Source organism: Lepidochelys kempii, chromosome 1, assembly GCF_965140285.1.
Source record: "Lepidochelys kempii isolate rLepKem1 chromosome 1, rLepKem1.hap1, whole genome shotgun sequence".
NCBI lineage: Eukaryota > Metazoa > Chordata > Testudines > Cheloniidae > Lepidochelys > Lepidochelys kempii.
In genome coordinates this window covers 299,751,331-299,776,157 of record NC_136380.1, presented here as the reverse complement: position 1 = coordinate 299,776,157, position 24,827 = coordinate 299,751,331, and the positions used below count along the sequence as shown (strand labels likewise).

Sequence of the window (24,827 nt, the reverse complement as noted above, 5' to 3'; positions counted from 1 at the left end):
TCTGACATAGTATATAGCTTTCTTTGTATTTGAACATGCTGTATTTATTTGCATATTTGGAGAAGCACATAGAAAGCTGATTCAACATACAGAAAGCAAATGTGCACCTAAGGGTGTTGCAAATATTGGGAGTGGCAAAGCATTCAGGTCTCAGTTCTGCAAATACGTAATCACGTGTGTAAGTATTTTCAGGATTAGGGTTTCAGTAACGTTGTGGAACCAAATGTGGGCTTGTCGGGACAGATATTTACAAGTTTGTCTAGAGCAACAGAATTCCTTGAGCAAGTCCTGATCATTCCTTTAGCAGAAAGTTGCACACTGTGTTTAAACAATATGCAGCTTCCTGCTGCTTTTGCTATCAATGTTTCTAACTCAAATTTTGTCTAACATGCCAGTAGTCCATGTTCTGAACAAAAGTCATGATTCTCACTCTGATCATCTACATGGGCAGGTCCCTTATGCACAGAGTCAGCTGAGCTCTGCTTGAGTTCAGGGGTCTGTCCACATGGATCAGATTGCAGGATTGGGGCTTAAGTCCATAGATTCACTGAAGTTCTAAAAAGTAGCCAGCTTTTAGATAGGATTGCAAAAAGCAGTCAGATTTGACTGTTCTTTCCATACACTGACATCTCAAACACAGCTGAATGGAATTTTGACAACCTGCCTCCCCTCACCTCACCACACCTTCCCCACACAAGTTAACTTTTGAACTGAGTCTTAATGTGAGAAATTTCATCCCAAAAAGTAATTTGTTGGAGAAAGTTATAAGCAACAGAAAATGGCACATATATTAAAAGTGGCTTTTCAATGCTACCTATAGCATCATTATCATAAACATGTAAAAATGAGCTCATTTTCAGTTGCTTCCTTCCACAGAGGTCAATGTGACTTACAAATTATCAAATATGTCACAAAACAGGTCTTAGAAGGCAAATCCTTCCTGTTGCTTGCAAAAAATAGTCCATTTCCAAAAATAATGTCATCACTTTTATGTGCTACTGGTACATCTTTGTAAGTCTGTGGTAATTGCCCAAAGTCAGTTAACTGTTGATGAACACAGTAAAAGAATCATAAGTCTTATGAATATTACAGAAACTCCTAAATTGTATTCCAGTAGAGTCAACTCAAAGTACTTCATCCTGTAAAAGGGATCTACACTGGCAGAAATATGTGCCTGGAAAAGTTCTTTTGCAAGATCAGGGCCTAGCACAGTAAATATGCCCTCAGAGATTATATTGAGACCTTGATTTAGTATTTAATTTCAGGGGCTGGAAGGATCTGTTTCACTTCGTGAGTATGAAATGTCATCATAAAATTAAGATCTTTGACATAGCATGTGAACATGTGAAACAACATGACTCCTTCACATTTTTAGTAGGGCCAGTATTGGCGACCACTGTTGCCAACGTTCACTTGGTAAATAAGCGCCCTGACTTCCACAATAAGCCAAAAATCAAGCTAATCCCATTTCAAAACAAGGCCAAAATGAGCCAATCCCTAAGAACCCTAACACTCTATGTGACTAGACTCCCTGGTGTGCAGTCTGGGACTCTGGTGAGCTTGCTGTGCATCCCTGACTGTCTCCCCTGCTTGCCCCACCTTGCCCCTGCTTGCCGGGAGCCAATCAAAAAAAAGAAACAACAAGCTACAAGCCAAAAACTAGCCAACAAGCAACTCACAAGGCAATTAAGCCAAAAACAAGCCAAATTTCTGTGGGTTTTTTTGCGGGTTTGGCATGTCTGTTGGCAACAGGTTTTGAACCAGGCATACGTAAAGAGAGGAGGATTCTCTGAAGTAGAGGCAAGTGTTGATGTTGTGACCAGCCAAGCAGCCAGGTAGTTAAGCCAGTTGAAAGATAGGTGATGGGCAGAATTAAGGCAAAATGGGTCTTGAAACAGAATATGAGAAGACCAGAAACCTTTGATACAAAAGGGAAGCAAAGCAAATTTGATTACCCCCTCAGCAACAGAGTGATGGTGGCCCAGAAATAGGAATGGAGGTGGACTGGACTTGAAAAGGAAACCATTCTTGAGCCTGGAATTGGATAGGAAAAAATGTATTTAGAAAATGATTTAGTTAAATTGGTGAAATTTCTTCGTGAAAACTAAGCCTTGCAATCAGAGTGAGATGAGAGCCATTTGAGCAGAGGAAAGGGGGTCACACTGAGAAACAGAACTGGACCAGAGATATTTCTAGTCCACTATCTTGTCTGTCACAGTTGTCAGTACCAGATGTTTTAGTATAAGGTTCAAGGAAAACAACCCATAATAGGCAGTTGTGAAATAACGTATATGGGAAATTAATTCCTAATTCCTCTCAGTTAGAATTTAGGTTATGCCTTGAAGCATGAAGATTTATATCATTTAAAAAAAATCCTTGCTAATTTGGCAGTGGATGTTCTTATTATCCATATAAATGGTTACTTTTTTTTTACTTCTCCTCAGCTCTTGGTCTGAATTATATCTTTGGCAATGCGTTCTGCAGGCTTAATTATGCTCTCAAATTCACAGATAATATCAGGGGATGCAGACCCAGGAGATATCGTCAAAAATATGATGTCTGCAAATACATTAAACTGTATTTTGGTGTATTTATATGCAACAAAATTTGACAGGCTAGATTCTATTTTCAGTTTCACCTTCAACTCCTCCCAATTTATTGTGGTCGTGCAGGGATAACTGAGCAATATTTGGCCCAGTAACTTCAATAATATCTCTGTCTTTTACTCAGCATTGTATATTTCATCCCAAAGCATCCCATGCCACTTCTAGAACTCAGCAGCTGTTTAATCACATGCAGCAGCACTACAGAACAGTTTTGAACTGGCAGTGCTCATTCAGAGGAAAGAGTGCCACCTACTGAATCACTAACACCACTTCCATAAATGCTCCTAGCTTGTTGACAAAGAACTCCTTCCCAGTAATGCATCTGACCTGTTACAGTTTCATTTGAGGTAATTTTCACATGGGGAAAGCTATTTTTTATTTTATGTTTTTAGACATATTTACGTTTAAGAATAGCAGAACATGGGAACAGTTTGAGTTCTTAGAATATTCTAAAGTTCCCCCATCTTTATAAATTCATTTTCTTTTGGCATTAAGAAGAAGGTTTTTTCTTATCCCACTCATTACATATCTGTGTCTGTATCTTTGTTTGTCTGAATCATACATACATCAGTATATTTTTGTATGTTTTCCTCTTCAAATTACATGGATCATATGCCTTTGGCATTAATCATAAAAGAACAGTGAAGGTATCCAGTTTGCACTGAATAAGTACAGAATCTGGATAACTTCCTAAATCACAAAAACAACAAGGAGTCTGATGGCACCTTAAAGACTAATAGATTTATTTGGGCATAAGCTTTAAAAGCCCACTTCTTCTGTGCATTTTTTACCCAGGAAAGCTTATGCCCAAATAAATCTGTTAGTCTTTAAGGTGCCACCGGACTCCTTGTTGTTTTTGTGGGTACAGACTAACACGGCTACCCCCTGATACTTGACACCTTCTAAATCACGTCATGATATAATGGTGAACCACTGAAGGGAAGTCTGGGAAGATGGAATCAAGAAATACTTCTGTCTTTCATAATATTTCATTCCCTTCACAAATATAGTACTCATCTTAATAACAATTTAAGAAAGAATAAATGCACTTTTTTTAACCCATATAGTTGCCCCAGAAGATCCTAGCAGAAAAGTAGATGGTGATACCATAATTTTCTCTGATGTGCAAGAAAGATCAAGTGCTGTTTATCAATGCAATGCCTCTAATGAATATGGATACTTGCTGGCAAATGCATTTGTGAATGTTTTGGGTAAGATCAATCTTTCATTTTTCATCTGTAACTTAATTAAGAGTTGTTGACTAGTAAATTTTCCTGATATTGTTTAATCTAATCCAGACTTTCTGCAATGCTAAGTAACAGAAAAATATTGCTGGTTAAATCAACAAAAAAGTTAATAAAATAAATCTTTTATATTGCAAGTGATTATGAGTACTGATCAAACCCCTATATAACACAGTTCTTTCTTCTCCTTCATATATGGTCTCCACAGAGCCCCACTGAAGGGGTTGCATGCCCAGCCATATAGCTACAGAACTTTTTTGAGTAGAGTGTGAGCATATCCCTTGAGCCCTCACGCTACAGATGAAGAGCATAGATACCCCACTCTCTCTAACTTCCTCCCTCCCCTTTGCTGATGCAGGCAAGAAAGCATCTTGTCCCCTTTCTCTGTTAGTTCAGGCCAACAGAAATAGCTGTAAAGAGTTAATTAGTACTAGGTTTAAACTAATGTTTCATTTTAATTTTTTAATGTTCCATTAAAAAAAATTATCTTGATCCACATAAAAACCAGGTCTTCAGATAGTCATGAAAAAGGTAAAGGACACGCAGCTAAAGCCTGCAACACCTTTAAGATTTTCTCAGAAATTATCCAAAAGGATTTTAAGACGCTGTTTCAGGATCTGCTCTTGCAAGATGATCTTGTTATGCTTGAGTCAGGGAGACTTTCTTCTAAGAAAGTATCTCCAGCCATGAGTAGTATGGCCTTCAGTGCCTCCCTGTGAGCTTAAGCCTGCTGTAAAATCCTAGTTGGAAAGAGGTCACCTTGTAAAGCCTCCGCACGAGGAACCAAAATAATTAGTTCCAAAGATCCGAGTTCAGTGGATGGAGCCGAGGAAAGACCCTCTTTCATTGCAAGATGTTCCAGAGGAAAGGAGAGGTGCTCCACCAAAGAGTCTGACCCCAGATCCTGGAGTGTGCAGCTTCCTTGCACCCAGGAGTTGTAGAACCGCCTGGTAATTGTGTGGTCAAATCAGTCATCTGCACTGGGGCAAAGATATTGTGTACCTTGCTTCTTCTTTTTTTTTTTTTTTTTAGCATTTTCTGACTTGAATTCTTCCAGTGAAGTCACATACTTCAGTGCTTATCACTATTGCTCACTGAAAAACAAGAAGGAAGTATTTACTTGTAACAGGAAGATTCCCCTGTATTACAGCTTCTACAGACTACCAGCAGCAGAGCTAGATAGAGCCCCTAAGTCACATTAGAGAGAGATGTAAATGTGTAATTTTATAGGCTACTCCTGATCGTCGTAATCAAACATGCCTTATATATAGATAAATAAAATAAAATGTGTTGTGTTGTCTTTTTAGCTGAGCCACCAAGAATTCTGACGCCTGCTAATAAATTATATCAAATCATTGCAAACAATCCTGCATTGCTAGATTGTGCTTTTTTTGGTTCACCTGTGCCTGAAATTGAATGGTAAGTTGTAGTCATTGTGTATAAGTACTTCTGAAGAGGCATTAACTTTCCTTGAAAGCAATCATTTAAATGTTTTTTGTTATTCTATATTTCTTTTTCTAAAAATAAAATAGGGCTCTCTTTTTTTTTAGCATGCACTGATTACAATATTGATACATTAAATTATTTATGTAATTTAACATTTAATTAAATTACTGATCGATTCCATTTAAATTTCACTGCATGGGTTTGCTTGACATCTGTATTTTCTTATGCAGTACTCTAAAATTTGCTTTTCTAACACTAGATGTGATTGAATTAGTGCATGATATTGGATAATGATACAATTTTTAATATAAAGGTTTAAGGGAGTAAAAGGGAGCATCCTGCATGGAGATCTTTATGTTTTTCATGACAATGGAACTCTGGAAATTCCTGTGGCACAAAAGGATAGTACTGGCACATATACCTGCGTAGCAAGGAATAAATTAGGAAAGGTACAAAATGAGGTCCATCTAGAAGTCAAAGGTAAGAAACCAATCATTGTTGTAAACCATTTTAATCACAGTGTAACCCAGAATTTCAAACAATTTAAATGTCTAATAGCAACTCTAAATTTCAGATCCAACAATGATTATTAAACAGCCTGAATATAAAATCATTCAAAAGGGTGGCCAGGTTTCCTTTGAGTGTACTATAAAGCATGATCGTACCTTAATGCCAACTATTACATGGTTGAAGGATAATGGTGAACTGCCAGTTGATGAAAGGTACAGATAAATTATTTATTTTGTTTTTTGTAATTGTACTTTTAAACTCATTTTTGTTCATGTTTCTCCTGTTCATCTGAAATGTTGGGTAACTCTTCCACAAGAAGACTACTCAATAACAACATCAGACCCATGTTTGTCTTTGCCTAAAAGCCCATCCTAGTACAGTGGCAAAGTGAAGGCAGCAATTAGAAATGCAAAAGCAACATTTAAACAATGGAAAAAATGGGAAATAGATAGCAATCAAAATAAATTAGAAGTATGAATAGTAGAAATTTGATAAAGGAAGCTAAAGACATCAGGGAAAAATCCATGGTTAGTGCTAAGAACAATAAGAAAGAGTTTTTAAAAGTATATTAGGAGCAAAAGAATTCATAGCAATGGTATATGCCCATTAATAGATAGAGATGATAAAATTGTTTGTGATGCAGGCAAGGCAGAAGTGTTCAATAAATATTTCTATTCTGTATCTGGAAAGAAGCAGAATGATGTACTTGTATCACATCAGGATGATGAAGTAATTTCTAGTCCATTAATAAGCAAGGCTTTCATTAAACAATATCTGCTAGATATAAACATTTTAAACTGAATAGATCCAGAAAAGTTGCACCCAGGAATATTGAAAGAGCTGTGTGAGGAGATCTCTAGCCTGCTGATATTAATTTTAATAAATCTTGAAATACAAGGGAAATTTCAGAAAACTGGAAGAGTGCTAATGTGCTGATATTCAAAACGAGCAAACAGGTTGACCCACATAACTATAGGTCAGTAAGCCTGACTTCAATCCTGGGGAAAATAATGGAAGAGCTGATACAGGATTCAATTGATAAAAAATAGGAATATAAATAATGCCAGTCAATATGGTTTTATGGAAAATGAATTATGTCAAACAAACTTGATTTCATTCTTGGATGAGATTACAATTTTGACTGATGAAATTAACTGTAGATGTAATATACTTAAACTTTTGTAAGACATTTGATTTAGTACCACATGACATTCTGAGTAAAAAAAATAGCATTGTACAATATTAAGACAGCACATATTAAATGGGTTAAGAAAGGGGTAGCTGACAGATTTTTAAAAGTAGTTGTACATGGGGAGTCATCATCATGGTGGTGTTTCTAGTGGGGTTTCTCAAGGATCACTATTAGGCTTCATTCTATTTATCATTTTCATAAATAATCTGGAAGTAAATATAAAAACACAGCTAATTAAATTTACTGATGACACAAAGATTGGTAAAGTGGTAAATGATAGGGCAGACAGGGCAGTCATACAGAGTGATCTGGATTGCTTGGTAATCTTCAAACAAAATGTGTTTTAATATAGCCAAATGCTAAGTTATACATCTAGAAACAAGGAATGCAGACCAAATCTAAGGAATGGGGGCCTGTATGCTGGAAAGCAGTGACTGAAAAATATCTTGGGGTCATAATGTACCCTGAACTGAACATGAGTTTCCAGTGTGATGCTGTGGCAAAAGGGGTAATGCGATCCTTGAATGTATAACCAGGGGAGTGGTGAGTAGGAACAGGGAAGTGATTTGACTTCTGTATATGGGTTGGTGAGACTGGTACTGGAATATTGTATACAGTTCTGGTGTGCACATTTTAATAAGTATGTTGAAAAATTGGGAAGGGTGCAGAAAAGAGCCACAAAAAACATTTGAGGGCAGGAGAAAATGCCTCATAGTGTGAGACTGAGAACTGAATCTCTTTAGGTTTTCAGAAATAAGATTGAGGCATCCTTTGATTACAACGTATAAGTACTTTAGCAGGGAAAAAAATACCTGGTACTATAAGGCTCTTTAATCTAGAAGAGAAAGGAATCCCAAGAACCAATGGCTGGATGCTGGTGCCCAACAAATTCCAATTAGAAATAAGGCACAAAGTTTTAGCAGTGGGAGTGATTAACTATTGGAACGAACTACCAAGGGAAGTGAAGGATTCTCCTTCTCTTGGTGGCATCCATTGAAGATTGGATGTCTTTCTGGAATATGTGCTTTGGCCAAACACAAGTTATGTTTTAGTCAAACAAAGGTTATTGGGTTCAATGCAGAAGTAACTGGATGAAATGTAAAGGCCTGCGATATACAGGAGGTCATATTAGGTGATGTTATGGTCCCTTCTGGCCTAAAATTCTAAATCACAGAGAGAGTACTTTTTCTGTTCTTGATCTAGAAAACACTAGAGCTTTGTAATTATGTGGCCGACTTTAACAACTTGTATGAGAATGCAGGACTTTTCTGTTGAGGGCATCCTAGGCTAAAACTCTACATTTAACTGCAAGGTAACTACTGTTAAATCAAACTGGCAGATGGGTGGGAGAAGGAGCTTGGGAGCTAGGAGAGAGGAGGTCCTGTAGGGAAGCCCTAGCAACAGTCAAGCTTGGGTAGGATTCTTAGGCTGAAGTTTATATTGTGCTAATGTTAACCTGCCAATACAGCCAAATTCAACAAAGTAAGTTCTTTGTTCCAAAAGTGAAAAGCATATCTCTGTATGGATTTGGTTGTGGGGGAAGGAGGGGGGGGCTGCTTATTAATGTTTCTAGCAGATTCTGTCAGTGTTTACCCTACATTCATGACCATGCATGGGTGAATCATTTCTAGGCTTCCAACTGTAATTTTGGGCAGAAACGTTGAAAGGTTTTATTTTAAAAAGTTAAGGCAAATAGTATGCAAATATTCCACAGTTAGGCATATTACACAAGTACACATAAGACTTTGCAATTTACTTTCTTTTATTCCAGTAAAACTGGATCAAACAAATGTTTGAAGAAAGCAGCTACAAAAGGTTAGCAAACTCAGAATAAGTGAATTCGTTATAAATCTGATCAGATGTTCACAGCTCTAGTTGTGTGTTGGTGATGTGTCCTGCCTTGTCTTTTGGAGGACATCAGTATCCTGTTGCAGCAACGGTTAGGATTGAAGACTTCTGCTAGCTTCTGAGATGCAAAAGCAACACTTTTGCTGATCAGAGGTCGAATCAACTGCTAAGCGAGGTGTCGTTCAGAAAAGAAAACACATTTGAATACTGATGTTACCTATCAGTGAAAATGTAGTTGTAGTCCAAATGTTGAAGTTACATTAAGTCATGGAGATGTTGCTGGTACCCACAAAAATATTAAGCCATCATTAGGATTTGGTAATTTTATACACAACTTTATTATAACAATGAAAAATCCACTATTGAATGTATTATTTACAGGTTTATTATTCATAAAGATAGTTTGGCCATTATGAATGTAACTGATAAGGATGATGGAACCTATACATGTGTAGCAAATACTACCCTGGACAGCGTTTCTGCAAGTGCCATACTCACTGTTGTTGGTAAGATTGCTTTTAAAATGTTGTAAGGGCAAAGCTGTGTTTGTTTTGTATAAATTGTTAAAGCAGTATTAGATTTGATATGACAGGCACTAACAGAGTTTGATAAAATAAAAACACCCGAACACATATATGCTCTTTGGGCATTCAGTTAAATTTTAAGATAAAAAATAAATGATATTCAATCTTGCCTATATTGTCTGATATTTTTTAAGGTAGTGTATGAAGCAGAAGGTAAAATATGAACCAGCTGCTTAATAGAAAGTGTTCAAGCAGCAAGTAGTGTTTCCAATGGGACAAGGTCAATCTCATGCTAGATGCTCTCCTACATTGTACTTGAGCTGGTGCAGTCGACCAATGACTCTGCAGAGTATTTCAGCACCAGCACCGGTTGTCTTGAGGTTCTTGCCAGCTTCTACAGTTGCATTCTGCTTCAAACAAGTTGAACAACATGCTTGTTTAACTTTCACTCTTACTTCCAGGATTTTTCTTAGTCTAGTTTTCTTTCAGTTTAGCTAGGCTTCCTGTAATTAAGAAATAGCTATGAAGTCCACCAGCCAGGAACTGCTGGACCACAGTGTACTGTGCATATGCCTCCAGCACATGCCTTCTGCTGACTGGGGACACCAATTGTGGAGGGAATCAATACCCAGATGAGGAGATCCTGCTGCTTACCAGCACTCTTGTTGAATCATATTAAAGAAGTTCTGTATTAAAATCACAAATGAGTTTGATTCCCCATAGTTTAAATTCCAGGGTATTATTAATTAAGAAGTCTCTTGGTTTTTGGTCTCTTATTTTTACTGTTTCTCTCCCTCTCTGTGTGAAACTTGCAAGCTGCTAATTGTGTTAGTACATCCTAAGACAGAGTCTGTTCTCAAAGCAATTCTTTGTAACAACTACTCACAGAGAGAGAGACTCAAAGCAATAGTCTCTAACAACAGAAACAGCACCCAGAGACTCCCCGCCCTTTTGTTGTATTCATCTAGCTTTGTTAACAATTGTGATTACAATAGAGATAGAGGATGTATGTGGATGGATGCTTGGTGTGGATAATAACTGAATGATCCGGGAGATGCCAGCCTAAGAATCCAGTGTCCATCGGCTGAAGAAGGCATCAAGTGGAAATAACCAGAGTACTCCCGGAGGGCAGACTGGAATCCACCCAACAGCCTCAAGGATGGGAGAACTGAAGAACAAGATAACATCTTGCAGCACGGAGCCATCAGGAATGTGCCATCTGCTGACTGATTCAGAAACAGCATGATGAAGCAATTCCTATAGACTGGCATAGGAATAAATTCCTATAAAAATGGACTCTAGAAAGTGAGAACTTTGGGGTCTGATTCTGCAAACCAACTTCCAGGAGCATCAGATGTGCATCTGACAAGGCCCTGCTCCCTCCTCATGTCCAGGACACCTGGCCAGTGGCTTGGCATGAGCAACTCTAAGGCTGGTAACTATGATAACAACCTTGCAGAACCTGTGTATGTGTTGTATGAATGAATGAATGTGTGAATAAATATGAAATTGAATGGAATGTTATAGCTATAACTAACTGCTTACTATGATTCTGTCTGTATTCACAGTAAATGTGGCATTTTGCCTTTTCCCCTTTAATAAGATCCTGCTGGTTTTTATTTTATTGGTATAACATTGTCCAGCTCAGAATCAGTCCCCAGGAGTTTAAACTCTTCTAGTAGCTATTGCCTCTGCTCACTGAGTGAGAAGGCAGCCCTACTTCCTTTATTTCTCTAACCAGCTTTACTTCAGTCCGGTGTCTTATCATCTCCCGCCTTGTAAGTATATTTTCAATGTGATCCTTAGCTAGAGAAGCTGGCAGGAATCTCCAACCAAAATCTACTGGTGCTCTAAAATTCTGCAGTGGTCTTAATAACTATTCAAGGGTGAGATAAGCAAAATGTTAGTTTTGTCCATATGAAAAATAAGGTTAAAAACATTTGTCTAGTTTGTGTAAGAGTCATTTCTGTATTTATTTTCTTGATTTAATTTTTCATTTAAAAAAATTGGATACTTTATCTTTCTTGCAAAAAATTAAAACTAATCAATGCATGATTTAAAATTGACCCTTTCTTGTAGCAAAAATAACTTCACTTTATTATCTCTAATAAATATAATCTTTAACTATGTGTAAAATCATGTTTCTTTGGCTACTAATTTTGATTAAATCCTTTATATTAATGTCCTTTTCAGCTGCTACCCCAACTCCAGCTATCATTTACGGTAAACTAATACAAAATTTGTCTGCATCATCCACCAAACATATTCACACTTTTGCCTATTGCAAATTGTGTCATCTTTGGTTTTAATTTCCATTTCATGTCTTTTTACCAACTTTTTTTTTTTTTTAAAGCAGAAGAGAATTCTGTGCAATCATACCATTTTCTTATTAGCTATTTGTTCAGACTGTTTCATTACTATATTATTAGCCTTTAGAATTTTACACCAAGGCTATTTTAAATTATTTGGGAGTATACAATTTATAGAAAATGAAGTTTTTAAGCAATTTTTTAAGTTTGTTGTTTACAGTATTATTAAATTTCTTTATACTAAGTACAGTAATGCAATATATTTTCTGTAATAATATGTAATACAGAACAAATACTTGAAGAACAAAGTTCAGCAGTGTCCTGAAGGCCCACATCAAAAACAAGTATAGGTCTGATCTTGCACCATTTAAATTAAAGGGAGTTTTGCTGTTGACTTCACTGAGAGAAGCATCAAGGCCTTTAATTCTAGCTTCCACAGTACAGAAGCATAAGCTAAACGAGGCCTGAAAATCTAATTGTAGCAGTTTACATGGCCCTATATAGGTATTTGCAATGTCAAAAGCCATCCTGTTTTCTCAGTTGAAAGGGGTCCTTAAAAGTGGCCAAATAATTGATCTCATAAATGTCTTGATTTTACTCCACACTGGAAATGAAATAGGACTTTATTATCAAGGTTCTTTTCTGCTTCTCATTAACATTTTACATTAATTTTAATGTTATGGCATAAGAGAGTGTAGATTTTAATCTTTTACAATATCCTGAATAAGGCTTTTTCATATTTCATATTCTCTGAATTTATATTGCAAGGCAAAATATGGTACTATGGACCTGATACTGCAAACACTTTAAAATATGAATAACTTTATTCACTTTAATAAGTCCCATTGACCTTAATGGACCTACTCTGGTCTTTCATTCCAAATGCTTATTAATATAATGAATGATTTTCAGCAATTCGGGATGAACAATTTCATAATTATGAATTCAGAGTATTGTAAATTAACAGTTTAGTTTATATTTTCAGGCTTCTTAAAATGTGTAGGTTAAAAGTAAAATGCCTTTGTTTTTCTTATTGCAGAGCATCTTTCTTAAATTGACGCATGAAATATTTGTACTAATTCTGAAACAGTTTCTTTTTAATATCTGCACTTCTTTATTTTTCACGACCAAAGATTTTATTTCGTGTATAATAGTTAGCTACTCATATTCATTAGTCATTAACTGAACATGATGCTGAACCATGCATTTCATATTTCTTTGCTTTTCATTACAGTAGCTTTTATATTGCAAAACAATCAGGCATAGAGTTTCTGTCAGTAGCGTTTGCTTGTTACAAATGTATTTAGAAAGTTCCCAGCAACATCAGTTCTTATGCATTCCATTACAATTGCATGCAAATAGCCACTAAATCATATCGGCATAATGGAAGTAGATCTCTTTATTGTTGTGCTTTTGGAAAAGTTTTGGTTGAAATGTGAGAATTGTTGCCAAGAAGAAACTGTTTAATCTGTTATATTTAGTTACTATGTATTTATTTGGCTTATAGATCGTCCTGATCCACCCTTTGATTTAGAATTAACAGATCAGCTAGAAAGAAGCATACAGCTGTCCTGGATACCAGGATATGACAATAACAGCCCCATTACAAGTATGTTTGGTTGTATTTACTGGAACAAAAATTCATTGTTTTACTTTTTCAGATTCCAAAGAGTTTTGAAATATACCTTTGTCTAGTAAGCTTAGCAAATACATTCTTTCATTGTTATTATTATTTACCGGTATTACAGTGGTGCCCAAAACATGTTGCATGCGGTTCAAACATATGGAAGGACACATTCCCTGCCCCACAGAGTTCAGTCAAAAGCCCCTAATCCTGCAGTCACAACCAGTAGCACAGACACTTGCATCCATGTGAAACCCCTTTTAAGGGCTCAATCCTGCAAATACATACAGGAGTAAATTTTTAATCACATGCGCAGCCCCACTGAAATAAACTTACTCCCAGACATTTTTTGACAGTGTTAAAATCTTAAACTAACCTGAATGTGCGACAGTTGAATTTGAAAGCTCATTGGCAGCAATACCTTTATGTGTTATTTATCTTTGTTGACAGAAAAGCTTTAACTTCCTCAAAATTATAAACCAGATGGTTTTTCTGATCTTTTCAAAGCCAAACTTTTGATAGAGGTAAACATCGAAAGCAGTTCATTCAGGCCTAGTGCTTGGGGTGTGCTGTCCAGTCCAGTCTCTATTCCAGCAAACAGGAGTTTGCAGGTTCCAGGCCGGCTCTGTTAGTGTCTCTCATTGGGGCCCTTCTGCAGTGGCTCCCTCCCCAGCCGCTGCTGCTCCCCCATAAGTCCCACCCAGCTTGCACTCAGCTGTAAGGTCCAGCAGTCACAGTCTGTTCCACACGTGGAGCTGTGTTCAGTTCCCACAGATTCCTCTCTGCATCTGATTTCTCTGCAGCTCCTGGCTTGTCAAGCAGCCACCGCTTCCCAGTTGAGCCCGGCCACTTCCTCATGCAGGACCCTTCCCCTTACCTGTCCAAGAGGAAGGGGACATGCAGTGAGGAGGGCTGACGGGAGTTATAACCCCTGCTTAGCAGGTCCATCACAGTACATATACAATTTCAAATGTTTTCTCTCACTGCTTATTTCTGTGCTGAAACTTCATCTATTGTGTCTTTCTCTCAGTACGGTATTTCTAAGGCTCCTGTTGTGGCAGTATCCAAGCAGCTAAGACAGTTACAATAGAATTATGCTTACTTACAGTTAGAATGCCAAAGAGTTATGTTTCCATTACATTTCTTGCTAAGGACTACTTATTCAGTTGTATTCTCTAACTTATTTATTATAATTTCAAGTTTATTTTAAAAATATTTAGTGTAGATCGGATTGCTGACTTATGATTATTTCATTCATAAATGACTGTGCTAGTCTCTGATGCCTAGGAATGTTATAGATCTGACATATAATTGAACTCAATTTTTGTTGATAGATTTTGTCATTGAATATGAAGATGGAATGCGTGAACCAGGGGTATGGCATTACCAGACAGAAGTCCATGGGACTCAGACAACTGTACAGTTAAAGCTGTCTCCGTATGTTAACTATTCGTTCCGTGTAATAGCTGTCAATGAGATTGGTAGAAGTCAGCCAAGTGAAGCATCTGAACAATACCTAACAAAAGCTGCAAGTAAATAAACACTACCATTTACCAGTAATCAGTTTACTCTTTAGACGCCATTGAATTATTTAGAACTCAAAGAACAGTCGGGCCTTACTCAATTATAAATATTTAACTTTTAGAGCCAGATGAAAATCCTTCTGGTGTTCAAGGGATAGGATCAGAACCCGATAATTTGGTGATTATATGGGAGGTAAGTTTTTTAGCCTATAAGCAACATTTTCTAGAAAATAAAAATATAAACTTTGAACAAATTAATAGATGTTACAGTTGGTGCTTGTTTGAGACAAAATAAAAATCCACTAATTTGTCTGAACCTTTCCCCTTCCTTAAATAGGGGGAAAATGTAAATGAATACTCACAGTGAGAAACATACTTTCAAAGGACTGTTTTCTCTTTTGTTTATTAGTGGTTTCTCCCTCTTCCTGACAAACTCATTAATTTAGGATAACTTGAAGTGTTTTCATGCATTAAGATTAAAAAATATATATAGTATCTTAGATCAGTTAGCCTCATAATTTTAGAATGGATTCCAATTTAAATCCTAACTCTTCACTAAACTTTATTATAAACTAAATTATCATTATACCTTCCTACTTAAAGCTGTTTGTGGATGCATTGTACTGACACTTACAAGGCACGAATTCTGATTCTCTTTCTAAACACAGATTCCCAACTACTCATTACTGCAAAGTCAGCTTCCCATTACAGCTTTGAAAAGATTCCAACTCTCTGGGAAATATGATTTATAATAACTTATTTTAGCTTTTTCGTAGTATCTGTCTTCAACGACTGACGAAAACTAACAAGAATATATTTACATCAGTTAGCTTGCATGATTAAAACACTTGGTGATTAGGTTCTCTGCTTTTCAAAATGTTCAGGGTGATATACGAATGTATTATTTCACTTTGATGCCAGTGTAACTGAAATTACAGCAGCGTAAAAATGAAACAGAAGTTTCAATATCATTACACTGGTATAAAACTGGGGGAACCACATGGTGAACCAGGCTCATTTTTACACCTTCCTTCTTCTTTAGAAGTCTATGATTTTGTTATTATCCTGGATTGCTCTTCTTTGCAAATGTTATAAAATAATTTTAAAATATTAATTTCATTTTTTTTTCATTTTAGCCTTTAAAAGGTTTTCAGTCCAATGGACCAGGTCTTCAATACAAAGTCAGTTGGCGTCAGAAAGATGTTGGTGATGAGTGGACTTCTGTTATAGTTGCAAATGTTTCAAAATATATTGTATCTGGTACACCGACCTTTGTTCCATATGAGATAAAAGTACAGGCTTTAAATGACCTAGGATATGCACCAGAACCTGCAGAGGTGATTGGACATTCTGGGGAAGACTGTAAGTTGCTCAGACTGACTGACTTGTATTAATTAAAAATATCCAAATGCAAAGTCACAGAGGGATTTAAAAAAAGCTATTGAAAATTTGTGGGAGGGAATTTTTCTCTCATGTAATAAATGAAAATTGTAAACTTCAAATCTTTGGAGGATAGTTAGAGGCTTCATAAACCTCAGCGGTATGAATATTGAGGCCCACTTCAACAAACAATTGTTAAACGAGATAATAGTGTGACCCATTTCTTTATGAGTGTTCATATAGTTTATCTGTTCATATAGTCTCTGATTATCATCTGGGATTTGTTAAATCTCTCTCCCACACAGTACCAATGGTTGCTCCAGGCAACGTGCAGGTGCACATTGTTAACAGCACATTAGCCAAGGTGCACTGGGACCCTGTTCCACTAAAAACTGTCCGAGGACACCTTCAAGGATACAGGGTAAGTAACGGTAGAAGCTTTTATATCCTCATCTATCAAAATAAAATATTCCTAATGTGTATATGTGTTTGGGAGGGAGGTAACTGCTATTTTAAATGAGTATTTTCGGTTCTTTATTATACCACAATTTTGGTTGATAATTTGTTGACATAATATACTTAAGGCAAATATGTAAGGCAATTAACTTATTCTTGCATGGCATTTTGGTTAAAAATAATTATCACTGTGCAAAATCAATATAGCCCATATTACAAGGATTAAAATCTGATTATCTAAGAGATCACAAAAAGTATTATAGATTGGAAATTTTTATCCTGTGGAAGTACTTTTAGTGGGGTTTTTCTGTTCTTAGCCCAATGCTATTTGTTATCTTTATCAATGATTTGTGTCACAGAGTGACTGGCCCTTTAAGGAGGAGATGGGGCCAGTCCCACTTAATGACTGGTTAGCTGCCTCTCAGCTGTGGCTCAGTAAAGGCTCAGTTTAAAAAGGGAGAATATAGGGAGTGGGGCGGAGGGGCTCCTGTGGTAATAGGCCTTGGAGCAGGGTAGTAGTATGGAGGAGAACTGAAGAGGATCTGTGGGGAGCAGGGGAACTTCAGGTAGGGAGACATCAGGTTGCAGAAGGACACCAGGGAAAGAGACCCTGGATGGATCTTACATCTAGTTGGCACTCTTGAAAGAGTGGGAAAAGCTTGAGCAAAGTCCAGGAGAGTTGAAGAGTGTTAGCAAGAGAGGACAGACCCTGAGAGGAAGGGCTGTCACCAGCTAAAGAGTGGGTCAGAAGACTCTGGTTTTTATGTGGGTTTTTTTGGACTTATGTACCCCAGAAGTCAGACTTTACATGACTCATTGGGATCATCCAAAAAATTGCACAGTGTTGGAAGCTGTGAGGCACAGGAAACCCAGGATAGAAAACTGAGGCAGGGTGTCTCCAGTAGCATGCCATAAGGGGTGCAGCAATCTGGAAGAAAATATAAAATCATAACTGGTAAAATTTGAAGATGGCACAAAATAAATGGAGTGGCGGTCAGGAGTAAGACTTTTGGATAAACACTGCATTGCATGGTAATACTTCCCAATAGGCCTAGTCCAACTCCCATTGAAATCAATGGAAAGCCTCACATTGACTTCAATGCGGGTTGGAGTAGGCCCAATCTGAATAACTACTTCACAAAGACAGTGCACTTCAGATGTCATAGTCTATGGTTTACAAAGTAGTCAATTATCTTTCATGAAACAATAGCAAAGTCCTAACGCCAAATTCAGGCCTTTCTGGAAAACAAAATGACTTCTATATTAGGATTACTGCATGTATTTACTGGAACTGGATTTCAAACCTTTTGGTCATTGGATGTGCAGCATTACATTAGAAATGCATACGCGGCTCAATGGAGAAGATGTGCCCAGGTGTCACATGACTGAGAACCAGCCAGAGAATAGAAAAGGAATACTTGTGGCACCTTAGAGACTAACAAATTTATTTAAGCATAAGCTTTCGTGAGCTACAGCTCACTTCATCGGATGCATTCAGTGGAAAATACAGTGGGGAGATTTATATACATAGAGAACATGAAACAATGGGTGTTACCATACAGACTGTAACCAGAGTGATCACTTAAGGTGAGCTATTACCAGCAGGAGAGCGGGGGGGACCTTTTGTAGTGATAATCAAGGTGGACCATTTCTAGCAGTTGACAAGAACGTCTGAGGAACAGTGGTGGGTGGGGGTGGGGAATAAACATGGGGAAATAGTTTTACTTTGTGTAATGACCCATCCACTCCCAGTCTCTATTCAAGCCTAAGTTAATTGTATCCAGTTTGCAAATTAATTCCAATTCAGCAGTCTCTCGTTGGAGTCTGTTTCTGAAGTTTTTTTGTTGAAGAATTGCCACTTTTAGGTCTGTAATCGAGTGACCAGAGAGATTGAAGTATTCTCCAACTGGTTTTTGAATGTTATAATTCATGACATCTGATTTGTGTCCATTTATTCTTTTACGTAGAGACTGTCCAGTTTGACCAATGTACATGGCAAAGGGCATTGCTGGCACATGATGGCATATAATAGAAAGTCATGTGGGTAGCTGCAGAATGAAGCAGGTTACACCCAGCTCACCCTTGCACATTTGCAAAATGGCACATAGATCAGGCCCCTAGTTTATACCACTGAGTGCAGTGAATCATTCTGGTTAAAAACAAACACACACATTGTTTTCAGTGGTGCTGCTCCCCTTCTTCCTATTACTTTAATTCATTTTCCTGGCTGAACTATAAATTATGTGACTAACATAACATATTCTCTTTGAACTTCATATTCCCCTACCAAATCATCTTTTCTTCACCGATCAGAGTTCTGGCACGTTGTATTGCAGAGCCAGCACTGGTATGAAGTAGTGATCCTGTCAGTTTCCAGATGAATAGACCACTTATTTGATCTGTTCTTAGTAAGGTTGTTTTGCATCACCTGGTAGGATGTCCTCCAAGTTCATTTCAGTCAGAGACAATTTTCAGTCTGACTGCTGACATTCCCTTACTAAAGTGCTTTCTGAAAAGTTTGTGACTTCAACATTTCTGAAAATTAACATGGCATGGTTTAGCTTTGATTCTACTAGTAACACCAGGAGTTCAAGCTAAACTGGTCAGGAGTGCGAAAGTTACCAGCATTTTTTAACACTGAAGCTGTGTGGAAGGCTCTTGTGAACCGAAATATTAGTATATCCTTGTTTGTTTTTTTTTCTTCTTCTTTTTACTCTAAGTATTTTTATTTCATTTCTTCCTCATAGCAGATTTGATAACATGTGTAACTCTCCTTCTCTTGACCAATCTTTTTAGGGTCACATTTGCCACATAATCTACATGCCATGGTTCTCATTTCTTTCCTTTTCTGTTACCTAATAAACTTTGGATTTGTAAAAATGCTTCCAAGCTCTTCAGAACAGATGCGAAATCCAAACTGAGTCCAATCCAAAATACAAGCTCGCCACAGGCTAAATATTGATTGATTTACTCATTCTGATCATAATACTTTTGTAGGAATACTACAGAACGGAAGAAGTTTCAAGGTGTTTCAAGAAATGGTGTTGCATGAATCTGGTCAACCAGGATGCAGTTTGTTGTTTGTCTGACTCAAATTTTGCCAACTGCGTCTGTTCAAAACTGAAGGGCATAAAGAGTTATCCTTTCTATTGAAAACCAATAGAACCAATCTCTTTCTTTCAGAAGGAAGCCTCTTGCTCTGTAGATACTTTTTTTATATTGTAGGTTTTCCCACAATATCTTATGCTGGAATAATAAACAACAATATGAAAAGGAGTATTTGTGGCACCTTAGAGACTAACCAATTTATTTGAGCATAAGCTTTCGTGAGCTACAGCTCACTTCATCGGATCATTCTGTATGCATCCGATGAAGTGAGCTGTAGCTCACGAAAGCTTATGCTCAAATGAATTGGTTAATCTCTAAGGTGCCACAAGTACTCCTTTTCTTTTTGCGAATACAGACTAACACGGCTGTTACTCTGAAACCTGTCAAACAACAATATCACATGCAAAGTAATAAAAACAAGTAGATCCTGTTATTACTATAATTGAAATCCTTCCATCATTTACAATTGATGTAATTGAAACCGAGATCAAGCTACATGAGCCTGATAAACTTAAAATCCTGATAGCAATATGTATAACCCAACCCCTGACAGGAGAGTATGACATTAACACCTTTAAGTATACCCCCTAAATAAACTAAAACAAATTAGAAGTCACAATGACAAGAATAAGATTGTTAACCAAAGGCAGCTGGTGTTTGCATAACAGATTTCTTTAGGTCTAAATGGGCTTTCCAGTACTAACAAAGTCCCTCTTTTCATATTCTTAATGGTAAAATCCTGGCTCCATTAAATTCAATGGGAATCTTGCCACTGACATCACTGGAGCTAGGATTTTACCCCATATACCTTACTCTAGTAATTTTAGTGTGGGATCACAGTCACAGTGGCCCTGCAAAATAAATGTTGATATATTTGAGGGTGACGTTCCTTTAACCGTGTATTAAAGATACAGAAAAGGAAAAACAGTTAAAGTATTTGGAATGTAAAAAAAATAACTAAGACTTTCATTTTAACAACCTCCCTTGTTCCTGTTCTCTTTCCCTGTAGCTGGAGTGTTTTTTAATAAGGAAAGGTTTCAGAGTAACAGCCATGTTAGTCTGTATTCACAAAAAGAAAAGGAGTATTTGTGGCACCTTAGAGACTAACCATTTATTTGAGCATAAGCTTTCGTGAGCTACAGTATGCATCCGATAAAGTGAGCTGTAGCTCACGAAAGCTTATGCTCAAATAAATTGGTTAGTCTCTAAGGTGCCACAAGTACTCCTTTTCTTTTTAATAAGGAAAAAGTCCTTGTTTTACCATCTCTTAGATGGTATTAAAGATATGATAACTGTCCTTTTGGGAAAAAAATAAGTTTGGGGGGGAAAAGAGTTGAGCTGGAGCTTTTGTTATTGCTGCTATTGTTAAAGTCCAATTCTGTTTTGTAGAAGCAACCCAAGACAAATACACACAATAGGGAAGAGAAAAGAACAGCAAAGATAGAATATGCAGCTTATGTCTCTCGTGTTGACTCTCATTTGCATCCTCTTTGCTGGAGAAACACAGGCACAAAATGTGGCGTTACCAGCCACTCCGAGACCTGACAAACTTGTACCAGCATTGGCCTGTTCAGGCATTGCTTTTAGCTGTCTTTCTGGTCACGAGCTTACAGCAGTGTTGCAAAAATATAGTCTTTGCTGGCTAAGACAGAAGGCAATAGGAGAAGGATAAGAAAGAGAAGAAATAAGGTGGGGAAGTAAAAGGACAAACAAGGGACAAAGTAACAGTCTCACATCCCAGGTGTTGTTCAGGATTCAGCCAAAGCCAGTGGAGGTGGTGATGTCATCTGGGACTCTCTCTCCAGCCTGGGCTGATCAGAACATCTCTCAGGATCAGGATGACAAAGGCCCAAAAGTGTAACAGTAGATCCCAGGATCCCAGGAGCTGTAGGAGTGGCAGCCATGATGGTGAAGCTTACCCCTTTCCTTTTTTCAGTTAGTAATTGTTACATTTGCTTTGATTTTCTCCCCTAAATCTTTTTTTTTAGGACACCAAAAGAGAGTGATGAGCAGACGAGCCTGTTCCCTCATAATTTTTTCCAGCAATTAAAGCTAGTTTCTGACATACCAATTTTGGTTACTTTTCGAGTAGATGCAGACATGTATTCCAAGTACAAGTGTGCATGCCCCGTGTGCCAGAGCTGGACACTTTTGCCTAACACTACCCATAGAGGGGAAGCGCTTGCACCTAGCGTCCTCAGCCCCTCTCCTTGTTATATGAGGCAGCACCACCTGACCCCCCCCCCCCCCACTCCTCCTGGAAGTTCCTTCTCACCACCTGACGGTTGGAGTTGGAGCTCCACATGGTTGTTGTTTTCACAACCTCACAATTTCTCCTCTTAGCCTAGTTAATTGTACATAGTTAATAGTTAGTTAGTGTTAGTGGAAAAGTTATAGAGTATAATACAGTGGTAGTGCTCCCTGGTGATGCCCTCACCGGGGTACAGACATTGACCTTCGTGGAGGGGCAATTCCTAACAGTGACCCCCATGCAAGATGCTGGCTCTGCCCACCTTAAGGAGCTCTGTTCAATCTGTAGATTGTTCAAGAAGAGGACTCAAGTGGTGCAGGACCTTCAGCTTAAGCAGCACCTGCTTGAACAGGCCATGCGGCCTGACCCAGTACCAAGGCCTTCCTCAGGCTGCCGATGGCCATCCAGCTTGGAAAAGGCTGCTGCCTCCTGTTCCAGGGCAGGGGCCTCGCCGAAGGGGCACAGGAGTCGTTCTCTGTCATTGGTGCCAAAGAAGAGGTCTCATAAGAATAAATCATGAGCACTCCAGGTCCTGAGGCAACTCTTCTGCCTCCCGTAAAAGAAGCACAGACCAGCACGAGACCGACTCCAGCACATGGGATGGCATGGGTACCTCTGACACTCCCTTGGTACAGGTAGGGAGGGCAGACACCCTGTACCATTGACTCCAGTTCCAGCCTCCAGGTGTCTGTTGAGTCTGGTGCTGACGGGAATAGCGTACAAGGCTGCAGCAGATCTTCTTTGCCTTTCAGTCCCGTCTTTGTCACCGGTCCAGGACTTTGTGAGGCTGGCGCCCACGATGGATCCCCGGTTCGAGTGTGCTGCCGAACTCTCAGGCCTCTCAGCACTGCACTAGGAAGCACGCCTCCCGGGGGTTGGAATTGACTCTGCACCAGAGTACAAAGTTCTTTAGTATCAGGTTCCGTGGAGGTTGTTGCCACTCTTGACATCGAGATGCTCAGGCGCTCCAGTACCACTGTTTGCACTGGAACTGTCCTGGCCTGCAGCACAGGCATTTTCAGCACCAATGGTGCTGACCTCATTCTGGGCTATGGATGAGTTGGATCGCCTGTTGGCTCCCTTTGGAGTCGCTCCCCCCTGCAAAGTCTCCAAGGTGTCAGGACTCTTCTCTTTCTGAATTGGGATCCTTATCATCCCACTCCACTTGGTCTGAGGAGGACCGAAGGCCACCGGTAGAGCAGTGTGGCTACGAGGGTTGGCATTTGCCCCAAGGCCAGGATGGACACGTGTGGCCCCATGCCTACTGGCCACCAATGTCTTACCCATACCAGTAGCCCCTTGGGCTCAGTGGGAAGCTCCTTTGTCCAAGTCAAAACCAAGATTGCCTGCTCGTATGACTTTGTGGGCTGCAGATCAACCGCAAGTCCAGACACCCACAGTTCCCCTTCCTGTGGAGCCACCAGAGTTTCCCCACCTGGAGATGCTAACTCAGGAGTGACCCATCTGTGGCTCAGCCAACAGCCTCATCCTTGCCCCCAGACAATGCTGTGCTGCCTGGTTTATCCTCCCCTTCCATCCTGGAGGGCTTCCAGGCATACCAGTACCGTTTACGCTGTGTGGCTGCATCCCTTGGTATTCAAGCAGAGTTTCTCCAGGAGAATACTCATAAACTAATGGACATTTTCCAGCCCTCTGTCCCTGGGAGGGTGGCCCTTCCAATTAAAGAGGCATTCCTCAAGCCTGCAAGAGATTTTTGGGGTACACTGGCCTCAGTACCGCCATTGGCCAAGCGTTTGGAGAAGTACTGTTTTATGCCTGTTCATGAATACATGTGGTTCTGTTCCCATCTGGCCTAGAACTTCCTGGTGGTCAAGGCGATGAATGATCACCCAGCAGAGCAGATTCAAGTCCACTCCCAAGGACAGAGACTCTAAGTGCCTGGACGTTTTGGAAAGAGAGATATACATCTCCTCTTCACTGTAGATGAGGATCACAAACAAGCAAGCTTTGCTGCCGGGTATGACTTTCTTAATTGGTCAGCTGTGGCCAAATTTGAGGAGCAATTGCCCAAGGCTTCACATGAGGCATTTCGGGCATTTGTCTTTGAGGGCTGCTTGGTGGCCAAAATATCTCTGTAATCCACCTGTGATGTTGCAGGGACTTCAGCCAGGGACAATTATCATGAAGAGGGCTTCCTGGCTCCAAAACTCGGGGATCACTCTGGATGTCCACCAAGTGATTGAGGACTTGCCTTTTGATGGCCAAACCTTGTTTCCGGACAAGACTGATGAAACCCTGAATTCCTTTAAGGGCTACTTTTAGGTATTTGGGGGTATATGCGCCATCCTCGCAGAGGTGCCACTGCGGGGCACTGCAACAACAGCTGTACAGGCTGCAACATCCGTTTGTGCAGCCCTTCCCCCTCAAAACAGCAAGACTACTCCAGGAAGAGGGACAAGTCTCATAAGAGGAAACACTCGGTCTTGAGGCCCAGCCGGTGTGCGTGCCCTCCTTTGGTGCCTGCTAATCAGCCATTTTGACTTGTTGGACCAGAGCACTGTTCCAGTTGTTCTTCCTCCCTTGTCATCCCCCATTCCTCTGAGGACATGCTGGCCCATTTTTACAATTCCTGGGTCTTGATTACCTCAGACAGCGGGGTCCTAGACACTGTGAGATCAGGCTGTGCCATCCAGTTCTTCTCCATGCCCCTTGCCACCCTCCTTCTCCATCCTTCTTCAGGGACCCCCTCTCATGAGACACTGCTCTTTGAGTAGGTCGGCTCTCTGCTAGTGTTGGGAGCAGTGGAGGAGGTATCCCCCCTGCTTTGTGTCAGAACAACTTGTTC

The 24,827-nt window shown here is 39.2% G+C and overlaps 1 protein-coding gene across 29 annotated transcripts in view; it reads left to right on the top strand.

Annotated features, from left to right (window-relative positions):
• The window catches only part of NRCAM (neuronal cell adhesion molecule), a 298,267-nt gene that overhangs the window by 226,701 nt on the left and 46,739 nt on the right, over positions 1–24,827 (top strand). For 21 of the 29 annotated variants that reach the window (XR_012156792.1, XR_012156791.1, XM_078851134.1 and 18 more), the window contains 11 exons: positions 3,674–3,817; positions 5,158–5,269; positions 5,610–5,776; positions 5,871–6,018; positions 9,228–9,352; positions 11,564–11,593; positions 13,187–13,288; positions 14,638–14,835; positions 14,949–15,019; positions 15,963–16,188; positions 16,512–16,627. Coding sequence is in view for 27 of the 29 variants with exons in the window: in XM_078851134.1 (XP_078707260.1) it covers positions 3,674–3,817; positions 5,158–5,269; positions 5,610–5,776; positions 5,871–6,018; positions 9,228–9,352; positions 11,564–11,593; positions 13,187–13,288; positions 14,638–14,835; positions 14,949–15,019; positions 15,963–16,188; positions 16,512–16,627 (1,439 nt within the window). In the remaining 2 variants the exon portion in view is untranslated. The remainder of the gene's footprint in view (positions 1–3,673; positions 3,818–5,157; positions 5,270–5,609; positions 5,777–5,870; positions 6,019–9,227; positions 9,353–11,563; positions 11,594–13,186; positions 13,289–14,637; positions 14,836–14,948; positions 15,020–15,962; positions 16,189–16,511; positions 16,628–24,827) is intronic. The other 8 variants (XM_073328065.1, XM_073328063.1, XM_073328054.1 and 5 more) reach the window with 1 other exon arrangement.